This window comes from Larus michahellis, chromosome 3, assembly GCF_964199755.1.
Source record: "Larus michahellis chromosome 3, bLarMic1.1, whole genome shotgun sequence".
NCBI classification, from domain to species: domain Eukaryota; kingdom Metazoa; phylum Chordata; class Aves; order Charadriiformes; family Laridae; genus Larus; species Larus michahellis.
The window spans coordinates 80,430,455-80,449,342 of NC_133898.1; the positions used below are offsets into that span (position 1 = coordinate 80,430,455).

At 35.3% G+C, this 18,888-nt stretch overlaps 1 protein-coding gene across 1 annotated transcript in view; it reads right to left on the bottom strand.

Annotated features, from left to right (window-relative positions):
- Positions 1-18,888, bottom strand: part of SLC16A10 (solute carrier family 16 member 10) — a 77,247-nt gene that overhangs the window by 17,980 nt on the left and 40,379 nt on the right. The window contains exons 2-3 of the mRNA XM_074580938.1: positions 17,038-17,182; positions 13,171-13,609 (exon numbers count right to left, since the gene is read on the bottom strand). Of these exons, the coding sequence (XP_074437039.1) occupies positions 13,171-13,609; positions 17,038-17,182 (584 nt within the window). The remainder of the gene's footprint in view (positions 1-13,170; positions 13,610-17,037; positions 17,183-18,888) is intronic.

Genomic DNA, 18,888 nt, shown 5'->3' on the forward strand with positions numbered 1-18,888 from the left:
AAATCAGATGTATGAATAAAAGATGGAAGAATGATCTGGCAACAGCTCTTTAGAAAGAAAACTGAGAGTTTAGTAGATTAAACTTCAGCATATTCTAGTAACGTCATCATATTGCAAAAGTAATAGAATATATCAATTCATGACACAATGCGACCTTCACATACTGCTCCATACAAGTAAGGCCTCAGCTGTATTATTATATCCTATTTTGGTCATTACTCATTGTTAAAGGCATAGATCATGTGTACAGAATCCAAAAGAAAGATCTGGCAATAAGCAGAAATTTTATAAGCATGACTTACAAAAAAAGATTTTAAAAGAGAAATAATTAAAAAGGTCCTTTACCAAAGAAAGTCTGTACTCAAAAAACTGTGTAAATTGGATAATGTACTGGGATACCTCCAGTCTTATTTTCTATGATTCATTAAGTGTTTCATGGATATCTTAGTATAGTCAACTACATACTTATTGAGTCTTATAACCTGAAAACTTTTTTATTTTAGCTTTAGCTTGGTAAAACTCTGCTGCACATTTGATTAGAAGTAACCTTATGATTGAAGGAAGGAATTTTCTGACATCACCACTTAAATTTTAAAAATGTAACATAAATAATTCTTTTTCAAATCAGTGTGGCATTTATTAATACGATAAAGTGTTATCAGGTTATAACTTATGTAATTAAAACTGACCATATTACATGATATACTATGATTAAGAAATTGTGAAATATCAAAACAATGGATTAAGATATCCTCTACAAATACGCAAAGTAACAAGAAAATACTTCACTGACGATTAACATTGAATGCACTGGACTTATTAAAAAAAAAAAAACCAAGCACTTTGACTAATTGCTATAAACACAATTTAAGATGGATTCTCAAAGCAGCTAATAGAAGTGAAGTAAATAAAACCTAACATAGCAAGTTCATACTCTCTACAATATTACATTAAAATATTACAGTATGGATTTTTATTTAGCATACTAAAGTAAAATTTTAATACAACTCTGCTGCTACACAACCCATTTAGTCTTCCTCAACTTTAAAAAATGAAAAATACATCTATTGTACTGTTCTGCCTAGTGATGATAATGCCTTGGCCTTGACTTCCAAACAAATAAGTTCAAGCTTCATTACCCTAGCTTAAAAATAAAAATAATAAAAGAATACTGAGAAGAGAAATATAACAGCATATGCTATTTGTCCAGAAATAAGTGCAAAGATATGCTAACAAAAGTGATTTTTTTTTTTAAACTCAGAACTGTTAGTAGTTAAGTTACTTCAGTTAAATACCTAATTTCCTTCCTTATTTCTGCTTAATTACACAAATTTTATAGAAAGCATATATTTAGCTTCTGACAATTCACTTCAAAGCTGAAGGTAACCTTAACAATGGACTATACAGGAGAATAAGTGGGACTAACTATGTATTAACCAATGAAATTAAGTAGTAAGCGGGAAAAGGGAAGTTCTAACACCATTACAACACAACAAGCAAGATAGTTATTAGAATATTATGTTAGCTACAGCATTTACATGTCAGAAAAGGATGTCTTCTCACTGCTGAACTTAAGATGTCTGCCTTAGCCAGCTAGTCTTCCTAACAGATACCAAGAAAAATAGATCCTTTGAGAGGCAATTCAGAAGCCTGACCCTGGTGCTCCAAACTGCTCTCTGGAGAAGCTTCTTACTTATTCTTTGGACTGTAAGGACTAGTCAGTCAAATTAAAGGTCTTCAAGTCAAGTGAGGTGAGTGCTCCTCAGCTTGAAAAATGTTTTTAAAAGACAGCTACAACACTGATTCAAGGTCTCTGAAATCTGCCATGCCGAAAAACTTATCAGAAGAGACTTCATGTTCTGTAACTACTCAAACAGGAAGATGACAAAGGCAAAGAGAAACATTGGGAGCTGGACTAAGATCAGAATGAGAATAAGTGTTTATTTATATCAGTGAAAGTAATTAGCCAGGAACAAAAATCTTTTACAAAAGGATGGATTTCCATTTTACAAAATAATGCTGTTACCTCAAGTAAGATTTTTCAACTCACTAGTAGAATCTGGTAGATTACCAGACAAGATTGTACAACTCATTTGTGTTAAAAGCAGCTCATTACAATAGCCCCTTCTAAAATTTACAAACATAAAGATTGTGTTTCTTACCTATCTTGAAGAACAACACAATAAGCAACTAACTGGGAATTAATTGGTTAGTAAAATAGGGATGGACTCATCTACCTACATGTTACAATGCTACTGTCATCTTCTAAGAGCGGTTGCTTCCTTACTCCACAAGAGAATTTGTGTTACTTATGTTACAAGTCTCTATCTTGTGATAGATAGATCAAGACTCCTTCAAACCATAGGACTTAGGCGAGTAAAATCAAAACACAGATTCTCAAACCTTTATTCAGCTGCCACATAATTCTGAGGGCATCCATAACATTTCAGTATTAGACATCTACTTGTGGACATGGTCATAATCACCTCATCTTTCACAGAGCTGGGTGAAGTGCCTGTCTCATTCCACTGGGAAACACAGAAGAAAGCTCTTGAAAGAGTCTTAATTCTAGATGGAAGTCCCAAGTACACTGGCAAATCTCTACCAGATCAGGGCCCAGAGAAATTGAATCACGTAGTCATATTTCATTTAAAACACAACAAAAAGATGATGATGATGATGATCTCCCCTCCTCATACAGATATATATAGCCCTTACTCAGGATACAGACATTTACGTTCAGTTTTCTTTCCTGCCTGGAGCAATCCAAAACCACCTCTCCCTTTTCCTAGGAAATATTCCACTCCATAGTAATGACAAACTTTAACTGAATCATCAGAAAAGAACCTGAGAAATAGCTCACAGCTTGAAAATTCAGAACACATGGAAAATAATTTACAACTCCAAACAGGATTTAAAGAGCAAAGAGGGTTTCTATGCAGCTCTTCTTGGAGCAGAAACTGTACACAAAAGCTGCTCTGTGTATGAATGAAGGAAGGTTCTTCACATAATTTTGGTGATTAGTTTTCTTTACTCTGTATGAGGATAGCAGGAAAAAACATCAACTGTGATCTCAGGCTTCTGGGCACTCGTGGAGCTTCAAGAGTTTAGTTTAGGTCAAGATGCTTCAAGCATCCAAAAAGAGGATGCTGACTTTATCATTAACATACCATTCTCAAAAACAAAAGAAAAAAAAAAGAGAGAGAATACACTTTTACACTTTATAATTTAATCTGACTTTGAACTATATGCACTGTTTGCTATTAGAAGAGTTTGTATTATGCAAGAGTACATTAACTAGTGTGTTGTTAGAGACTAACACAAAGGAAATCATATTGTAACTCAGACCTTTCAATCTGCTACTGCGGCACAGACCTGAGGAAGACTGCTTTGCTCTTTATCCTTCAACATCATCTTATTGCTTATACCTGAGTATACCTACTACCTAAAATATTTTTTGTAATCTTTCATTCACTTTTACTTCTAAAAAAAAATATTTGTTTTATTTTTTTCAGTTTCTATTCTTTCTGTACTTATGATTTTTATTCTTATCCAGTACTTATTTGGAAAATATAGTTTAAATATAGTTTAAATAGTTTCATAACAATTACAAGTATAAAGTAGGAAATAATTTATTTCTTTTCCCACCACCCCACTCAATGTCAAAAGTGGATAATCTAGCTAAGAATAAATACTGCCAGATGAATACTGGGAAAGAAGTCGGTGCACAGGATAACTACAGAAGTGGATAAAGGGGGAAATTTCACTAACCTGGGCAGTCAAACTGCAGCAGATGTTGAGATCTGAAGGGAGATAAATGCAAAGATTAGAAAAGCAAGTAAAGCATGGGAAGCCACTGAAGAGTTGGGGTCTCAGAGATATCTGTTTAATTACATCAGACCTTTACAAAACCAGTGCCTTGTTAGTCTCCCATTGGAGACAGAAACATGGTAGATTAAGTGGATGAGAAAGGTAATAGTGCTAAAATTGACAGCTATACCTGCAGTTTTAACTTTTTTAGATTATCTACAGTGTAGAAAAATATCGGTTTGACACACAGTTATCTGTTAGTACTGGACATAATTTAAAAGATACTATCCTATCATTACAAAATGGACTAACAGCAGATTCTGGGAAATAAAGACGTAGTAGGCTTCAGACAAATGACTGATGTAGGAGATATGAAGAAATGAACACGTTTCTTAAACAGCAACCCATAAAAGCAGGTGAATGTAGTGGTGGAGGCTGATTTTTTTTCAGTTCGAGTAAAAAAAATCCAGACATACCATTAATATTAAATATTATTTTACACATTTTAAAAGTAGCATATTTATGATGATACAAGTGGTTCACAAAAGAGAGACAGTACTTACCTTACAAGAACTGCATTTTTTTCAAGATGTGCTATGTGTATGCACTTTACTGTGGATATGCATGTGTTATATATGTTTAAGTTTAGAGGTTTTGGGTTATGAGAGTCCATACAGTACACATCATACCTTTCATCATGCTTTGCACTCAGACATAAAGGACAGCAATTATATCTGTGTTTCTGTTTGTCTCCACTGTGGAATGCAGGGCATAGGATTTGAAGGCAGGAGAGGTGCAAGATTAGGACTATACACGCAGAACGCACAACCTGAAGAGCTTCACGTATTGCAAGGTATGTAATTCCTTTCTACTATAGCTCCTTCAGCAGATGCATGTGCATCCACAGAGAATGCAAAGCAACTACCACTGTCTATGAGAATAACCACTCTTGCAAGGACAGCAACATCGGTTTCTCAAATGAGGAGTCTAGTCTAGAGACACCACACCTGACAATATTTAAGGAACACAACATCAGTAGGTGAGGCTTGAAAACATATAAAAATATTTGTAAGCCGTGTTATGGATGATGACTAGGGTCTTGTTGGGCAGCACATCAACTACAGCAATGAGATTCATCCTGACTATCCTATAGCTTCTCCCAATACACCAGCTCATATCTGCTTAGAGAATCTTGGGTGGTTTCTATACCCTTCATATTTTCCAGTATAATTCTTCTTAATGACCCAAAGCTTTTGCTTGGGGAGGGTACAGTTTACAAGTAGAACATGGCTATTTTTCTCAATGGGCAGAATAGAGAGACTGTTTTGTCCTGAATAAATCAGACCTTTCAGAAACTGAGTGTATGGAAGTGAACACAGTTTTTAAAGTACATAGCAAGAATTTCACATAAGTTCCTAGAAAAACTGTGGATACTGAGGATCTGATGAGAGCTTGGCTCTTTATTTCTCCAAGTTAATTGCACAGGAACACAGTTTTTGTTGGCACATGTTCTAGGGGGCAAAAGTTCAAATACTGAATTTGCACAGCAGAATCTGATCTCTTATTAACAAAAACAAAGCACATCACTGATACAGAGTGAAAAATGGGTAGAGACAAGTCAAAATAGCTGGCTGGTAAAGAACAGAGCTGAAGGACAAATCATCCTGGTTCAATTTAAGGCAGTCCAAGGTGATAAAACAGTTAAATTACATGAAGGCAAGGATCCTACACCACAAGCAGGGAAACAGGGGGGTAATCAAATCTGGCAACAAAAACCTGCATCATCTATAATCCATATCAGCAGGTCCTTCTGTTCATTATGTTGTTTCTAAAGTGAAAAAAAGACTTTTCTTAGCCAAAGAACAGGAACGATATGGATGTTCCAGCAAAACATAGGAAGTATAGACCAGCAGACAGCACTTTTTGCCCAAGGACAGACTATGTGGGCACAGCTCTAGACCCAGCAACATCAAAGTAATAAACAGAGAATATCTGGAGCCAGACTAAGCCATGCAGAGGACAGACTAATATTTTTCTGAGCTTTCTGATTTGGTGATGCATCCTATAAAGATAAGTTTGTTTATATGCATCAAAAAGTTTGTATGACTAATAAGAACAGAGATTCCAACCATCTCCATGTCCCTCCCAGGAATAAAAGTGTGTCTTGTTAGGATGCTGAACATTTTGAACGCAGTTTAGCTTCCATCTGAGAAGCAGACTCCCTAAATGATTTAGCCTTTAAGTGCCCATCATCTGTTCTGATGAGATATATCCAAAACACATTACTTTAAAGCTTCCCTATACAGCAGAAGGACCACAACCTTCTGTCTGATAACAGAAGATACAATTGCAGTATTGACTATAGCTATCTTTAAGTCCAGAGATTGTCTGGAGAACAGATTCATGAGTTCTGAAAGACAGCTTACAATTTGAGGGCACTGTATCTGTCACTAAAACCAGTGAGCTTCGCCCAATGAATTAGTTGCCCTGGATGTCAGAAGGTGATCCACCCCAGACACCTACTAAACTTTTCTAGAATTTAAAGAAGGCAGAAGCATATATATATATATATATATATATATATATAAAAAAATACCTGCCCGTGGAGAACAGGCCAACCTTCAGCAGCCCATATGTGATCACAGATGTAGCCTGACATGTGGCACAATGTACATTTTCACAGTTGTGTTTTGATCTGCAAGCCTGAACAGGCTCTAGAACTTACTGCACGAGACATACGCCCTTGCAAATGTGGAAACCAAAGAGGCCACCATAACCTTCATTATGCAAGGTTTGACTTCCAAGGGTTTAAAAAAAACCCTACTGAGCTCTTTGATCAGGTCTTTAAATATTTCACCACTAAATATTTTCTGTAGAAAAGATCTGTCTGTATTTGTCAGCTACCTCAAAGACCTCGGTTAAAATCCTCAAAGCTGTCAATAATTCAAATGACAAAGGCCCTGGTATTGTTAATTGTTTTGACCTAACACAAACTAAGGAACTTCACACATGTGGTAATACAATGGAAATGTTGAATTCCGAAAATTAAGACAGAAGAACCAATCTTTCAGTTACTTTTAACTTCAGTTTGCCGATGAACAGGTTTCTCCAAACCTATTATTTTTTGGAAATGAAAGTGAGTAATTTCCTGTTTCCCAGGAAACTTCCTATTGTAAAAGATACCATTGGAAGGACAGCTGAAAGACCACGGGAGGTAATGAATAGGAAGTTAACTGAACTGGAAGGATCATCCAGATGAAAGAGAGCCCAAGATGACTACCCAAGATGTTGGGTAATGACATCAAAACAGGCCAAGTAGTCTCCAAAAGGAAACACAGTAAGGTACTCGATCTGTCACAGCTGTTTGTGAACTGAGCAGAGCAGGGGATTACTGGCCTGGTAAGAATGCTTTGTCATCACTGGCACTTCTTCCCAGCCATTCCTAAGGTCTATAAAAAGAGAAGGCAGCTAAACTGATTACCTTCATGCAACATACAATACCATGGGGAGCAAAGAATCTCCTCTGAATTCTTCCAAACACAATGTATTCCTGGTTTTCATACCACAAAGCACAGCATCACAGAGGACATATACACCACCTTACATGTTTATTTCCCCAGTGAAAAACTGCTACACAGTGTCCACTGCTGGCAGACAGGCTTATTTAGAGGCTAAACCTCCACTTCATTGTTACAAAATTTCCCCAAGAATCTGAAAAGGCAATTTACCAGAGCCAGCAAATCTGGTATTCTCAAATAAGATGCCAGCAGAGCCACTTTTACTTTTCATTGTGAGATGCATTTTCTTTTCCAATACAGTTGATGAAAATCTTCGAGCAGAGTCCCAGGTGATGCTTTGTTTCTCAGTGCCAGTTTCTAGAATCTGAGGCACCATCTACCTATTTTTTCCAAACGTTAAGTCTGCAGTCTCACTTCCCTGTTCCTTAGAGGTCCAGCTGAACCTATTCCTGGCATGTGCAGATTCAGAGAAGCAATGAGACACTGAATCTTCAGTATCTATTTATGGAGGAGAATAAATCCAGTATTTAAATCTGTCTCCCAAGACAGATTCTCCCAAGGAAGTTGTTGGAAAAAGTGGCCAGGCACACCCCATTTTTTCATATCTTAAGGATGAAGCACACAGACACAGAACACATGCACTCCACATAGCTACTGCTAAACCAAAAATCTCTACATATGCAACTATGTACCCATCATGGAATATGAACATGGATAAACATCAAAAGAAGTCAGATTTACACAGTAAATTAAGAAATAGGCAGCAAAGCAGGGTGAGAAATATTGAAATCTATTTTTTTCTGAACTATTCTGAAGTTTTAAGAGTACAGTCAGTGTTATGGTAACTTTCACATTGCTTATCAATTAATGGGTAGTTTGTATACAACCATATTTAAACGATAAGCTTAATTTTCAAATAGATCTAGCCATTCTTTAAGAGTATGTGTTTTCTTTAAAAAAGAAGATTTAGACTTAGAAAGGTAAACTTTATCAACACACATTTTTATTGTGTTGATCTAATTGACCTAACAAGCTCATAAGAATTAAGGATTTATGATTCTGATTAAGTACATACTTTTTTAAAGGATAAGAGACCAGCACTAAATGCTTAACATTATACCGATTCCTGAAAAACAGAAGTTCTCTGTTTATTAGAAGAACAAGCGCCGGACAAGTCGCACAGAGACAAGGTATACTTTCTTTCAAATACACTTACACATTTCCTTGTGAGATAGTACTTATTAAAAACAACTTGAAAAGACTGTTTTGCATATATCTGACAGATTTCTGTTGTGAACTCACAATTCAAACCTGAATTTTTATTTGGCCATTTGCATATTTCAGAGAGACATCAAAAGAAAAAACTCTCAATCACTGCAGTTTAGACTGGTTTGAAAATTGAGAGGAAAAATGAATGTTTGATTTAGTAATCCTATGAATTATCAGTTTGCTCTTCAACAATCTGAATTTAAAAAGTATATAATACAATTAAGTCAAAACCTATTTATAGTATTTCTCCCAACGCAATTCCCCCAAATCACATGGAATGGAACACCTACTAATGGAATTTGAGACCAATTAAACTGGGATAAGAAAAGCTCTCCCTTTTTGGTCCTCCCTTGCAAGAGCCAAAAGGAATATGATGCCTATTTCACATGCAGCTGATATCTACCAGTCAGGGACTGGTAATTCTTGCCAGCTCCTTGATATGAATCCTATCTAGGCATGCCATATAATTAATTTGTTGATTTGTTTAATATCAGCTAGAGTCTAGTTCACAAGCAGGTTATTTTCTGTGGTTTATCAAGCTTTTACTCTTATCTAGCAAATACAGTGCAGCTGGTTAAAATTCCAAAGACCTGGCTGGTTCTATTATTCCAAAGCCCAAAATGAGCTTTTATTTCCTACTCCAAGTTTCACAATATGCATCTTCGCTTTCAATACACTTCAGAAAACACAAGAGACACAAAGAGAATGGCCTCAGGAGCACTCAGAGACCCTGCCTGGGACCTTAGGAGCTCCTCCACTGTGCCAAGCTGGCAGACAGCAGTTGGTGTGCAGTGACTGGAGCACACCAAGTCTGCAACCTCCAGTTACCATGGACCCAAGTGGTGACACACAACAACCCTAAACAGTAGGGCCTGTCATATCTGTGTTTCATCATATGGTCAAGAGCACCCACCACTCTGGCAGAAGCTGCATTTCCAGGTAGGAAAAATGGGACTTGATAAGTACAGGAACCAGATCCAAGGGCTAAGAGTTGTGGGCATAAGGCTCCATGTATAAGTGGTTTTTTTTCTTAGGGCACTTGCAACCAGCATCCCATTCTAGCAGTCTGGCTATTAGTCCAAGTATCATATCCCTTTTCCAGTATTGCTACAATTTTGAAAATGCAATAAATAATGGAACAATAGTAATTTTCATTTGCAAAAGCTGAGGAAAGTGATCCCTGGTTTGGTAGATGTATCAGCAAAAAGTTTTGGTTTTTTTTTTCTTATAGCCTTTGACTTATCTGGAATTGCATATTTTTATGTACTTCCAGAAGTATGTGAAAATGTGGGGTTTTTTTATCAAAGCAGACAAAACTAGGATAAGAGAGTCCAGAGCTATCTACTGGAGTTAAAGTATCTGTGTTGAAGGGCAGAATCCATGCTGTTCTTTCATGAACACTGATCTATGCACTTCCTCAAATACAGATCTACAGAGACCTTTCTAAGGTTTTAAATAATCCCCCCAGCATACATCATTGCCCACCAGCAATTAATGCTATGGTTCTTCACTTATTCATATTTTCTAAAAAGAAATACTTTTCAGTTGAAAATATTTTCCCTTCTTTTTGAAATTATTACATTTGAGTTAGAGGGATGAGCGTTTGCTTCGTTCTAAAAGTAAACCTAAATCCTTGAATGAGTTTAGGTTTATGTAAAATTAATTACATAAGTGGTGCATTTAGCTGCAAGAACACTTCATTCTTTAAGCTCCAAGCAGCAAGTTTATTGTTAGTCCTACGACTTCATCCTCCAACCCAGTGATTTGAACTCCAGCTTTCTGTCAAAGATTTCTGCTACTGAGTATATATCCATCCTTGGTAATCACATACAAAAGAATTATAAAATAATCTTAAATATATTATTTGCAGGTATTAAACTCTTTTCATCCTGATCACTTATCCAAGACTGAAGGTTAGAAAAATCTTACATGTTCTGGAAGGGGAAATACTGCTATTTATGAAATTCAAGTTTTAATTTTCCATTTCAACATCAGTAAAGCTAGGGATTATTTTATTAAACTATTTGTATGTCAAGCTTTCTGAAAGATTAGTGAGCATTTACATAGTACTTAATGGGCCATACATATAAGCAAACAGAAATCTGACCTTAATGGTACCCACATAGTTTCTTATCAGTCTAAATAAACACATGAAATTTTATTCCAATTCATGCTGTTTCTTACCATCCCTATCACACTCACTGATCAAAATTTGGTTTAGGCTTTAAGAATTTCAGAGTATGGTCAAGATTCCTGAGTATGTAACACAAGTTAAGTAGTACCCTGATCCTCCATGGATTCTTTGTGTATATTGAAAGGTACCTAAATTAAGTTTTGGATAGAAATCTGAATAATAACCAGATATTTTAAAAAATTAAAGAAAAAATATCAAGCTATTTTCCATTTAATAATGCTAACTGCAAAGCTAAGAATGAAAGCTGTTTCTTGTTTAGAATGGTTTTATTTAAAACTGGTGGGAACTTACTATACATTGTTTAAGATTTTCCTCTCTGGTTTACAGGAGGACCAGAGAATTACACAGTAAAATTGAGTATTTAGAGACAAGTAAATTAAAACAAAAGCTTGTGGGTTTCAGGAAGGGGTTTTGATAATAAGCCTTCTCAGTGAAGAGCTCCTAAGAGCTGGTAAAGCTTCCCCCTCTCAAAAGCGGCATACAAAGCAAACTGACTACCATTGAAGATATTATGTTACAAATAGTTAAGCTTCATGGTTCCTCTGAATCTCTGAGCAAGAAAGAAAGCTGGAATTTAAATCTCTTACTACGATTTTGAAGTAATCTTTAAAATATTACATTCTAACTGTACTTTGGAATGGTTTTATAGTGTTATCAAACATTATATTAGAAACAGCCTTGATCAAGTTGTCTTCATGTACTGGAGCTGTATTTCACAATAAGAATTTGTGCCAATCTGATATTTGGGGGGGGGGGGGGGGGGGGGGGAAGCACACTACAAAAATATATAATACTAAAAAAGGTACAAAGGGTTTTGTCCTCTACAAGTTGACCAGGAGCTTTATAAGAAGCATTCATACAAGCACTTTGGTAAAAAAATTACAAGCTTTTTGTTAAATAAATGTATTTTAGAGGTTCTGTGTGACTGAGTATATAGCCTTGATCTTCAGTTTTTTGCAAGTATTAATGATTATTTACAATCTATCCAATAGATTTCTCTAAAACACTTCCCCTGCACTCTGAACACTTCTATTTCAAAACATCTTTACAAAACTTACGGGGAAACAGCATAAGATGTCACAATAGCCTACTCATCCAATTATATTGTCCTTTGAAATAGTCTAATTCTGAGTGTTATAGAATAAGATCTACATGATTAAAAACTAAGTAACAAGAGCTAGCCATGAATAAAAGTCAGTTTACAGCTGCTCAAAAACAAACCAGCCCCCACCTTAGGTAATTTTTAAAATAAATTTCTGACGCTGAGTCAGTAGTCTAACCAGTGTATTACCAGAAAGCAGTGACACCACTTGCTATATTGCATACAAATCCATGGGCTTTTAAGGAGTTGAAGATTTTTGACAGAATTCCGGACATTTATTATCATTAATCTTACTGTTCTTTCATGGGTTAATAATGAAAACAGAAGGATCATGTTAATATTTATACTAGGTACTAGTTCTACTAGTCCATGCCTTTTGTCAAATACTCTTGAATATGAGGATGTGTAATGGTCTAAATAGAGGACTCCATTGCAGGTTCTGGACTTTTTTCCCCCCTTTCTCTTTTAAGCGTTTTGGTTTGCACCACTTCAGTTTAGACAGCACCACCAGGAAGCCATTCAAAAACAATTCACCATTTAAGCAGTGCAATGAGTGCCAGCCAGATAACATTTTATGTAATGCATCTCCCAGTTGCATCAGAATTTCTTAGATTAACAGCGTACTATGGAAAAAAAAATATTCTGTAGGGAAAAATTAACTTTAGTACATGTATAAAAATTGGCTGATTTGCAGCTTCCCCATCATCAGAAGCTGAAGCTCTATCAGTTACTACAGACAGCAATAAAAACCAGCTGAACTGGCAACTAGAAGCACCAGATAACAGGAAATTCCAAGTATTTTGCTTTTAATAAATCTGGAAAATGGTCAATAAAATATACTGTAAAAACACGCATTTTAACAAACATACCTCAATTTAAAGGAACAAAAATTATATGGTTTATGTGTTTTCTGTCATTTACTCCTTCCATTATTGCTCTGAAATGCGCAAGTATCATTGGCAATGTACGCAGCCGAGTACCAAAATAAAGAATTCTCTTCAGAATAGTACAGAATACTTTTCAAATGTCTCCTTTCATGGTTAAAGTATTTTAAACCTTTGAGAACAAGGAACTAAAATTTTAAGTGACTCAACTAATAGTTCTGATTAGAGCCCAGGAATCTCTTATGATCACAAATAATGATTTCAAGTTCCTCCCCAACACAAATTGCGCTTTAAATATTGCTTCCTATCACCTATCATTTTCTTAGTCCATAACACAAAGGGAAATAGCTGTAGTTTTAAATACATCGTATGTAGGAAGAAACATGCACTTACCAAATGAACATAAGGCACAAAGTATCCAAAAAGTGCAGCTGGGATCCCAAAAGCCCAGATTCGGTAACTGAGAACTTTGAAAACGGAGAAATTGCAAATCTTTTTTTCAGGAGGAAATCTGAACTTTCCCTTCTTTCCTCCCTCCTTGTCTTTGGCATTGGAAATAAGGGGTTTATACGTAAAGCCAGCCAGGAACAAAATAAACATAAGGATGCACAGGACCCGCAAGGTGTTGTATAGGCCAACAGAATCGATCAAAACTCTCAAGAGGAAGGGCAGTGACACGGTGAACAAGCTGCTGCCTGCAGTGACAATGCCATTCACCAGTCCAAGGCGTTGCTTGAAATACTGCCCGAGAATGACCAAGGATGGCTGGTACGCAAATGAGCACCCACAGGCAAATAAGATTCCGTAAGTGAAATATAGAGGTTCAATGGTGCTATATCAAAAGAAAAAAGAAAAAATCATTAGTGTTTTGTACACCACTGCATGCTCACATTCACCTACCATATGCAAGACAGTTTTTCAATGAACTGACTTATTTACAGAAGTGAGTTAAGAGTTTTTATGTACTTATAGTTGAAATAAACTGTCAGCTTAATTCAGCAGTTATTCTATTTTCTTCCACTGAAAATTTCATAGAATTCAGTGAACAGGTAAAAAGGCAAAAATATACTTAAGCAAAATAATTCTACACAGTCTGACTAAAAGAAAGTTTTAAAGTTATTGTCTGGGTGAATTAGCCAAATATAAGTTCAAACATTGCCAGGATTTTGGTTTTTCCATTTCCAAAGAGAATTATATAGTGTTGATTTACACATTTCTTCACTGTGCTAGCAAGTTCAAACAAAAGACTGAACACGCATCGTGAGCCCAGAAAAATCAACTATTTACATAGTTTATTATGAAAACACAATAGCAAAAGTAGTAATCCTTAACAATGAAAAATAAAACAAAAATACTGTCAAGTTTGAGTAATATACATTATTGGCAAATTATAGACTTTTTAGGTATTAATTTTTTTAGACAAATAATCCTTTTTTATTAAATATACTAAATACAGTGTTTTGATCCAGATATTGGATATGCTAAGAAAGAAACAGGAAAAAAAAACCATTAAAGAATGAAATGTTTCAGCTCATATTAAGGAGGATCATCATCACAAGGTTCTCCACCATTACCATCTACTATACAACTGAGAAGAAGCAGAGCCATTGTATTAGATCACAGGCAGACATGACGTTAAAAGGTGCTTGTGCACGAAACCTTAACGGTATGAAGTGTTAGTATAATTAAATTAATATTACAGTATTAATAAGCCAAAGGAAACATTTTTTTCATTTAGATGAAGGAAGCAATGTGTGAGAAATGTTTTTATACAAGATTTCTGAGGTGGCACGTCATGATTCATTTAATTATTTTTTTTAAATACTATGTTTTCAATGAACCATGGACTTTTTTCTATCAGCTACCACCTGCTTTTAAAGCAGTTATAGAAAAACATTTAACCTGTTAGCCAATATATTAACTTTTTTTTTTTTAAGGAGTATGAATGCTTTATGTAGTGCTTTTCATCATAGGATGTTACCTGCCAGCCATGTTACCAAAACAGACTCCACAAACTTCCCATGCAATTACAGAAATTCCTAGAAAATACTATTTGACTAACAAAGGTCTAACACCAGGAACTCTGGTTTTGTATATTATTGTGAAAAAGAATATTTGCATAACATAATATTGTTGCTTTCTACATTAAACTATCAACTTCTAAAACTGATGATACACAACTTAAGCCAGCAGAAACAACATAAGGGGGAAAAGACTGATTACCTTTATCAATGGAAAATAACCAGGAAAAATAAAAACAGAAGCTATAAAATGAAAGGAGGAACACAATACAGTAAGGACAGAGAACTTCTGCTTCCATCTGTAGATTCATTCAAAGAGTTTGCAGCATGACATACATAGTAAAATATTTTCCTGTATTACAAATACTCTTACATCTCAGGTTCCTAAGAGATAAAATTTATATTAAGACATCAATATGCAATAAAAGCACTAAATCATATTCACATTTATCTACTATACAATATTTTACTTTTAGAACATTGACTTCCATATCTGAACTATACTCCCTCAATTAACCGATAACATCATAGGCATAAATCATTCTACTGTAAGCAACATAATGAAACACCCAAGAACGCACATTAACATGGCATGTACTCTAACAAGAATTCACCTCTCCTCTCAAAGTGCTCCTCAAATTCTAAAACAAAATTCAAATAAGCTAAAATATCTTTAAAACCTTTGCAAAATAACTTCCTTTTGCATGCCTCTTCTGTGCCCTTGTTCCATTGGATACCAGGGAAACACATGGATGATAGCATTTTGTTCAACAGAAGAAAACGACTTTCCTTTATCAAGAGGTTTAATTTAAAATAATGAGACTGTTTTCATATTCATCTCTTAACACACTACTGAGAAGCAAGAATGAAGACAGACCTTTCCAAGATGCATTCTTATAGTTTCTACCTCACCTGTGGTAATAAGCCTCTTAAAACGTATCACGAGGTGGGTTTTTCTTTGGTCAGTTTAATAAACTAATTAAGTAAAATATTTGTACTTGGATTAAACAAAAAAAATAAAACCAAAATCAGAAACTTGCTCAAGTTACAAGAAAACAAAGCTTTCTTTCTCCCATAGCCATTCCAAGAATAAATATAAACAGCAGTCTCAAGAACCTAAAACAGAACTATTTTTCTTCTCATCCAGTAAATTTGTGGATGTTTTCACATTAGGGGACGTATGCCCAAACTAGACACTAGCACAGGCATAGTGCCACACAGCGAGGATATTCATCTATACAGATCACAGCCCGCTCACATCTATCTGGTTCAGACAATACAGACAGAAAGCACATTTTCACAAGCCTGTCTGTAAAGATATATTTTCATCTATGCAGAGAACTTCTGAATTTTGCTTTTGATTGTTCCTGTACTTATTCTGCTAAGGGTGGGGAAAAAAAGCAGACTGAGAACTAGGGTAATTGTGGCTTATTTTCCTGCTACTTCTTACCCTATCTTCACTAACCAATTTCTGCTGATGACTAGATAAGTGAGTACAGTTCCTGTTTCCTCATGTTTTACTGGGCACATCCAACAAATCAGCCGCTCTTGAACTTCTTAGCATTTATTCTGCAAAAGTTATAGAAACGTACAAAATGAAGTGTAATCTGGAGAGAATTACTGTCCAAGTTTTTTCAATAACACAAGGAAGAATGGAGATTTTCTTAGCAAAGCAAATAAGCCCTGTGTATGTCATTATGCCAAGGTTTTCACGATCCTGTGTTTGGCAATTTGACCAGTAAGAATAGAAAACATCAAATTTTACTAGAACATTAGGACCTGCCTGGAGGTCCTAGTGCGTATTTATCAACATCAAAACAGTGTTTTAAAAGCAAATTGAGGGGATGGGGTCGGGGGGGAAGACAGAAACAATGTTTATGTACCTGATAAAACACAGAATACGTCAAGCAAACATACGAGTTTATCCAGGACAAGACTATTGATATTATAGCGTTAGTCTTACTGTTGATACATTTCTACATAGCAGTTCCTGTTAAATAGGGAGTGCCATTATGAAGTTATATTATATTTTTAAAATTACTTTTGAAGTTGAGAGTACCACTTGGAGTTTTCACAAGTCATAGTTAGAAATACAAAGACAAAAACAAATAAAACAAGATTTCTACTCTAGAAGAGAAAGTAGCACTGCTTACTCCTTCATATTCTGTTGCTAGGATCAGCATTACCTCTACACCGTAAAACTGATAAAATACTTCAAATGTAAAGAAAAAAATTTTACCTTACAAAAGAACTTGAGAGGAGTCCAGCAAATCCCACTGCAGCTCCAATAACAGCTACTTTTCGACAACCAAACAGGTCTGTGAATACGCTGACTATTGGAGAACAGAAGAAGACCATCCCCATAGAAAGGGAGCCCACCCATGCTGCAAAATAGAAGACAACAGCATTTTAGAAGACCAAGTGATTTAAGCTTTCAGCTAGTATTTGGTTTCATTCAACAACATAGAATCTTAGATAAAAGCTGGAAACTATTCTAAAAATATTAAATACATTTTTAAACATGGTAAAAAAAAAAACTTTGACCAGTTTACATAATCAACTAATCTAGACTTTATCAGCTCAAGGAATGCAATTAGCTACAGAATTTACTACTTTTACTTTGGAAAAAAAAACAAAAAAAAAACCCACAAACCACGCACAATTATTCCTCCAGTAACTAATCTAGTATTCAAACTGATGACTAGTCCATTAAAGATACCTTTGAGACTCCACATCCATTCTGACATCAACTAGCACTTTCACTTGATTTAATTCTAGACTTCAACAACTTTAAATAGCTAGGTTTGCTGAGAAAAATTAACAGATTTTTAACTTAATTACATAGATCTAGATCATACTGAATATTAATAATGTGTAAACGAACAACAACAGGCTTTTATGCTGTAATATACACATTAGGAATATAGTTTTACTTTAAACTAAAAGTGCTTGAGCTAGTACAACCACTTCCATATATAATGGGAAAGTGTCACTACATCTGATACTGTTCTGCTTTATAGACATTGTTAAAACTGTATTTTGTTTATAAATGAGTCTTTAGATCATTAAGATTCAGTTCAGGTGAGTATACTACAGTTTCAGCCGCAAGCGTGGTTTTTATTCCAAGTGTACCAAAAATATCTTTGAACCACTTAGGTAGAAGAGATTTTGATTAATTTTAAATTAAAAGTCAACTTTCTGCTTCACTTCATACAGGGGTTCAGAATCACATCATTTACCTGCTATCATCTAATCGTTCTTTCAAACATGCATTACTGGTGTTATACCCAACAGTTCTCCCAGGGCATAAAGATAAATCAAGCTGCTGCAGCACAACAGTTACAACGAATATATTCAGGTGGGAACGTGTCCCCATTTAGTTGGAGAAAAAAAATCGTCTAAATGGGTAACGGAAAAAGCTGCTGATGCAAGATGCATGGTAAAAAATATTTTAACTTCTTTTTGAATTGTACAGAAGATGGAAAGAACTCTTTCAACCCGGAATGCATTTATATCTGTAACTGCAATTTTGTTTAGATAATCTTTCCTAAAGACAGTTAGATAAACAATTGTGATCTAGTGATAAGGGCAAATAAAATTATCTGGAAAAAAACATAACCAAGACACTTAACAAAGAATATTTGCAAGTATATCTATCAATACCAAGACTTAGAAGTAGTGGTGGTTAAAGCACCAGTGAGCCGTACACACTGATGAAGACCCCATTGTGCAAGGCACTAAAGAAAATAGAGCAAAACAAACAAGCAAACAAAACAAATTGTTTGTTCCAAGACTTTACAATGTAAAGAAAGACAAGAGAACAGATGGCTGGAGAAAAACAGAAATGAGAGTACAAGAAATAAAACCTTTATTTTAGGGCAAACAATGACCTCAATGAGCCATGACTGAACTCTTTGGGGTAGGGGGGTGTTATTGGGGGTTTTTGAGCATGTGGTAAATACAATGGAGTTTCAGGGCAAAGTCTGAAGAGTGAGGTACTTTTATGGGGTTTTCCTGCATTTCCAGGGTATGACTATCCCAGACAAGATAGCCCTGCCAGCCTCGCACCTCTGCAGCAGAAACATGAGCT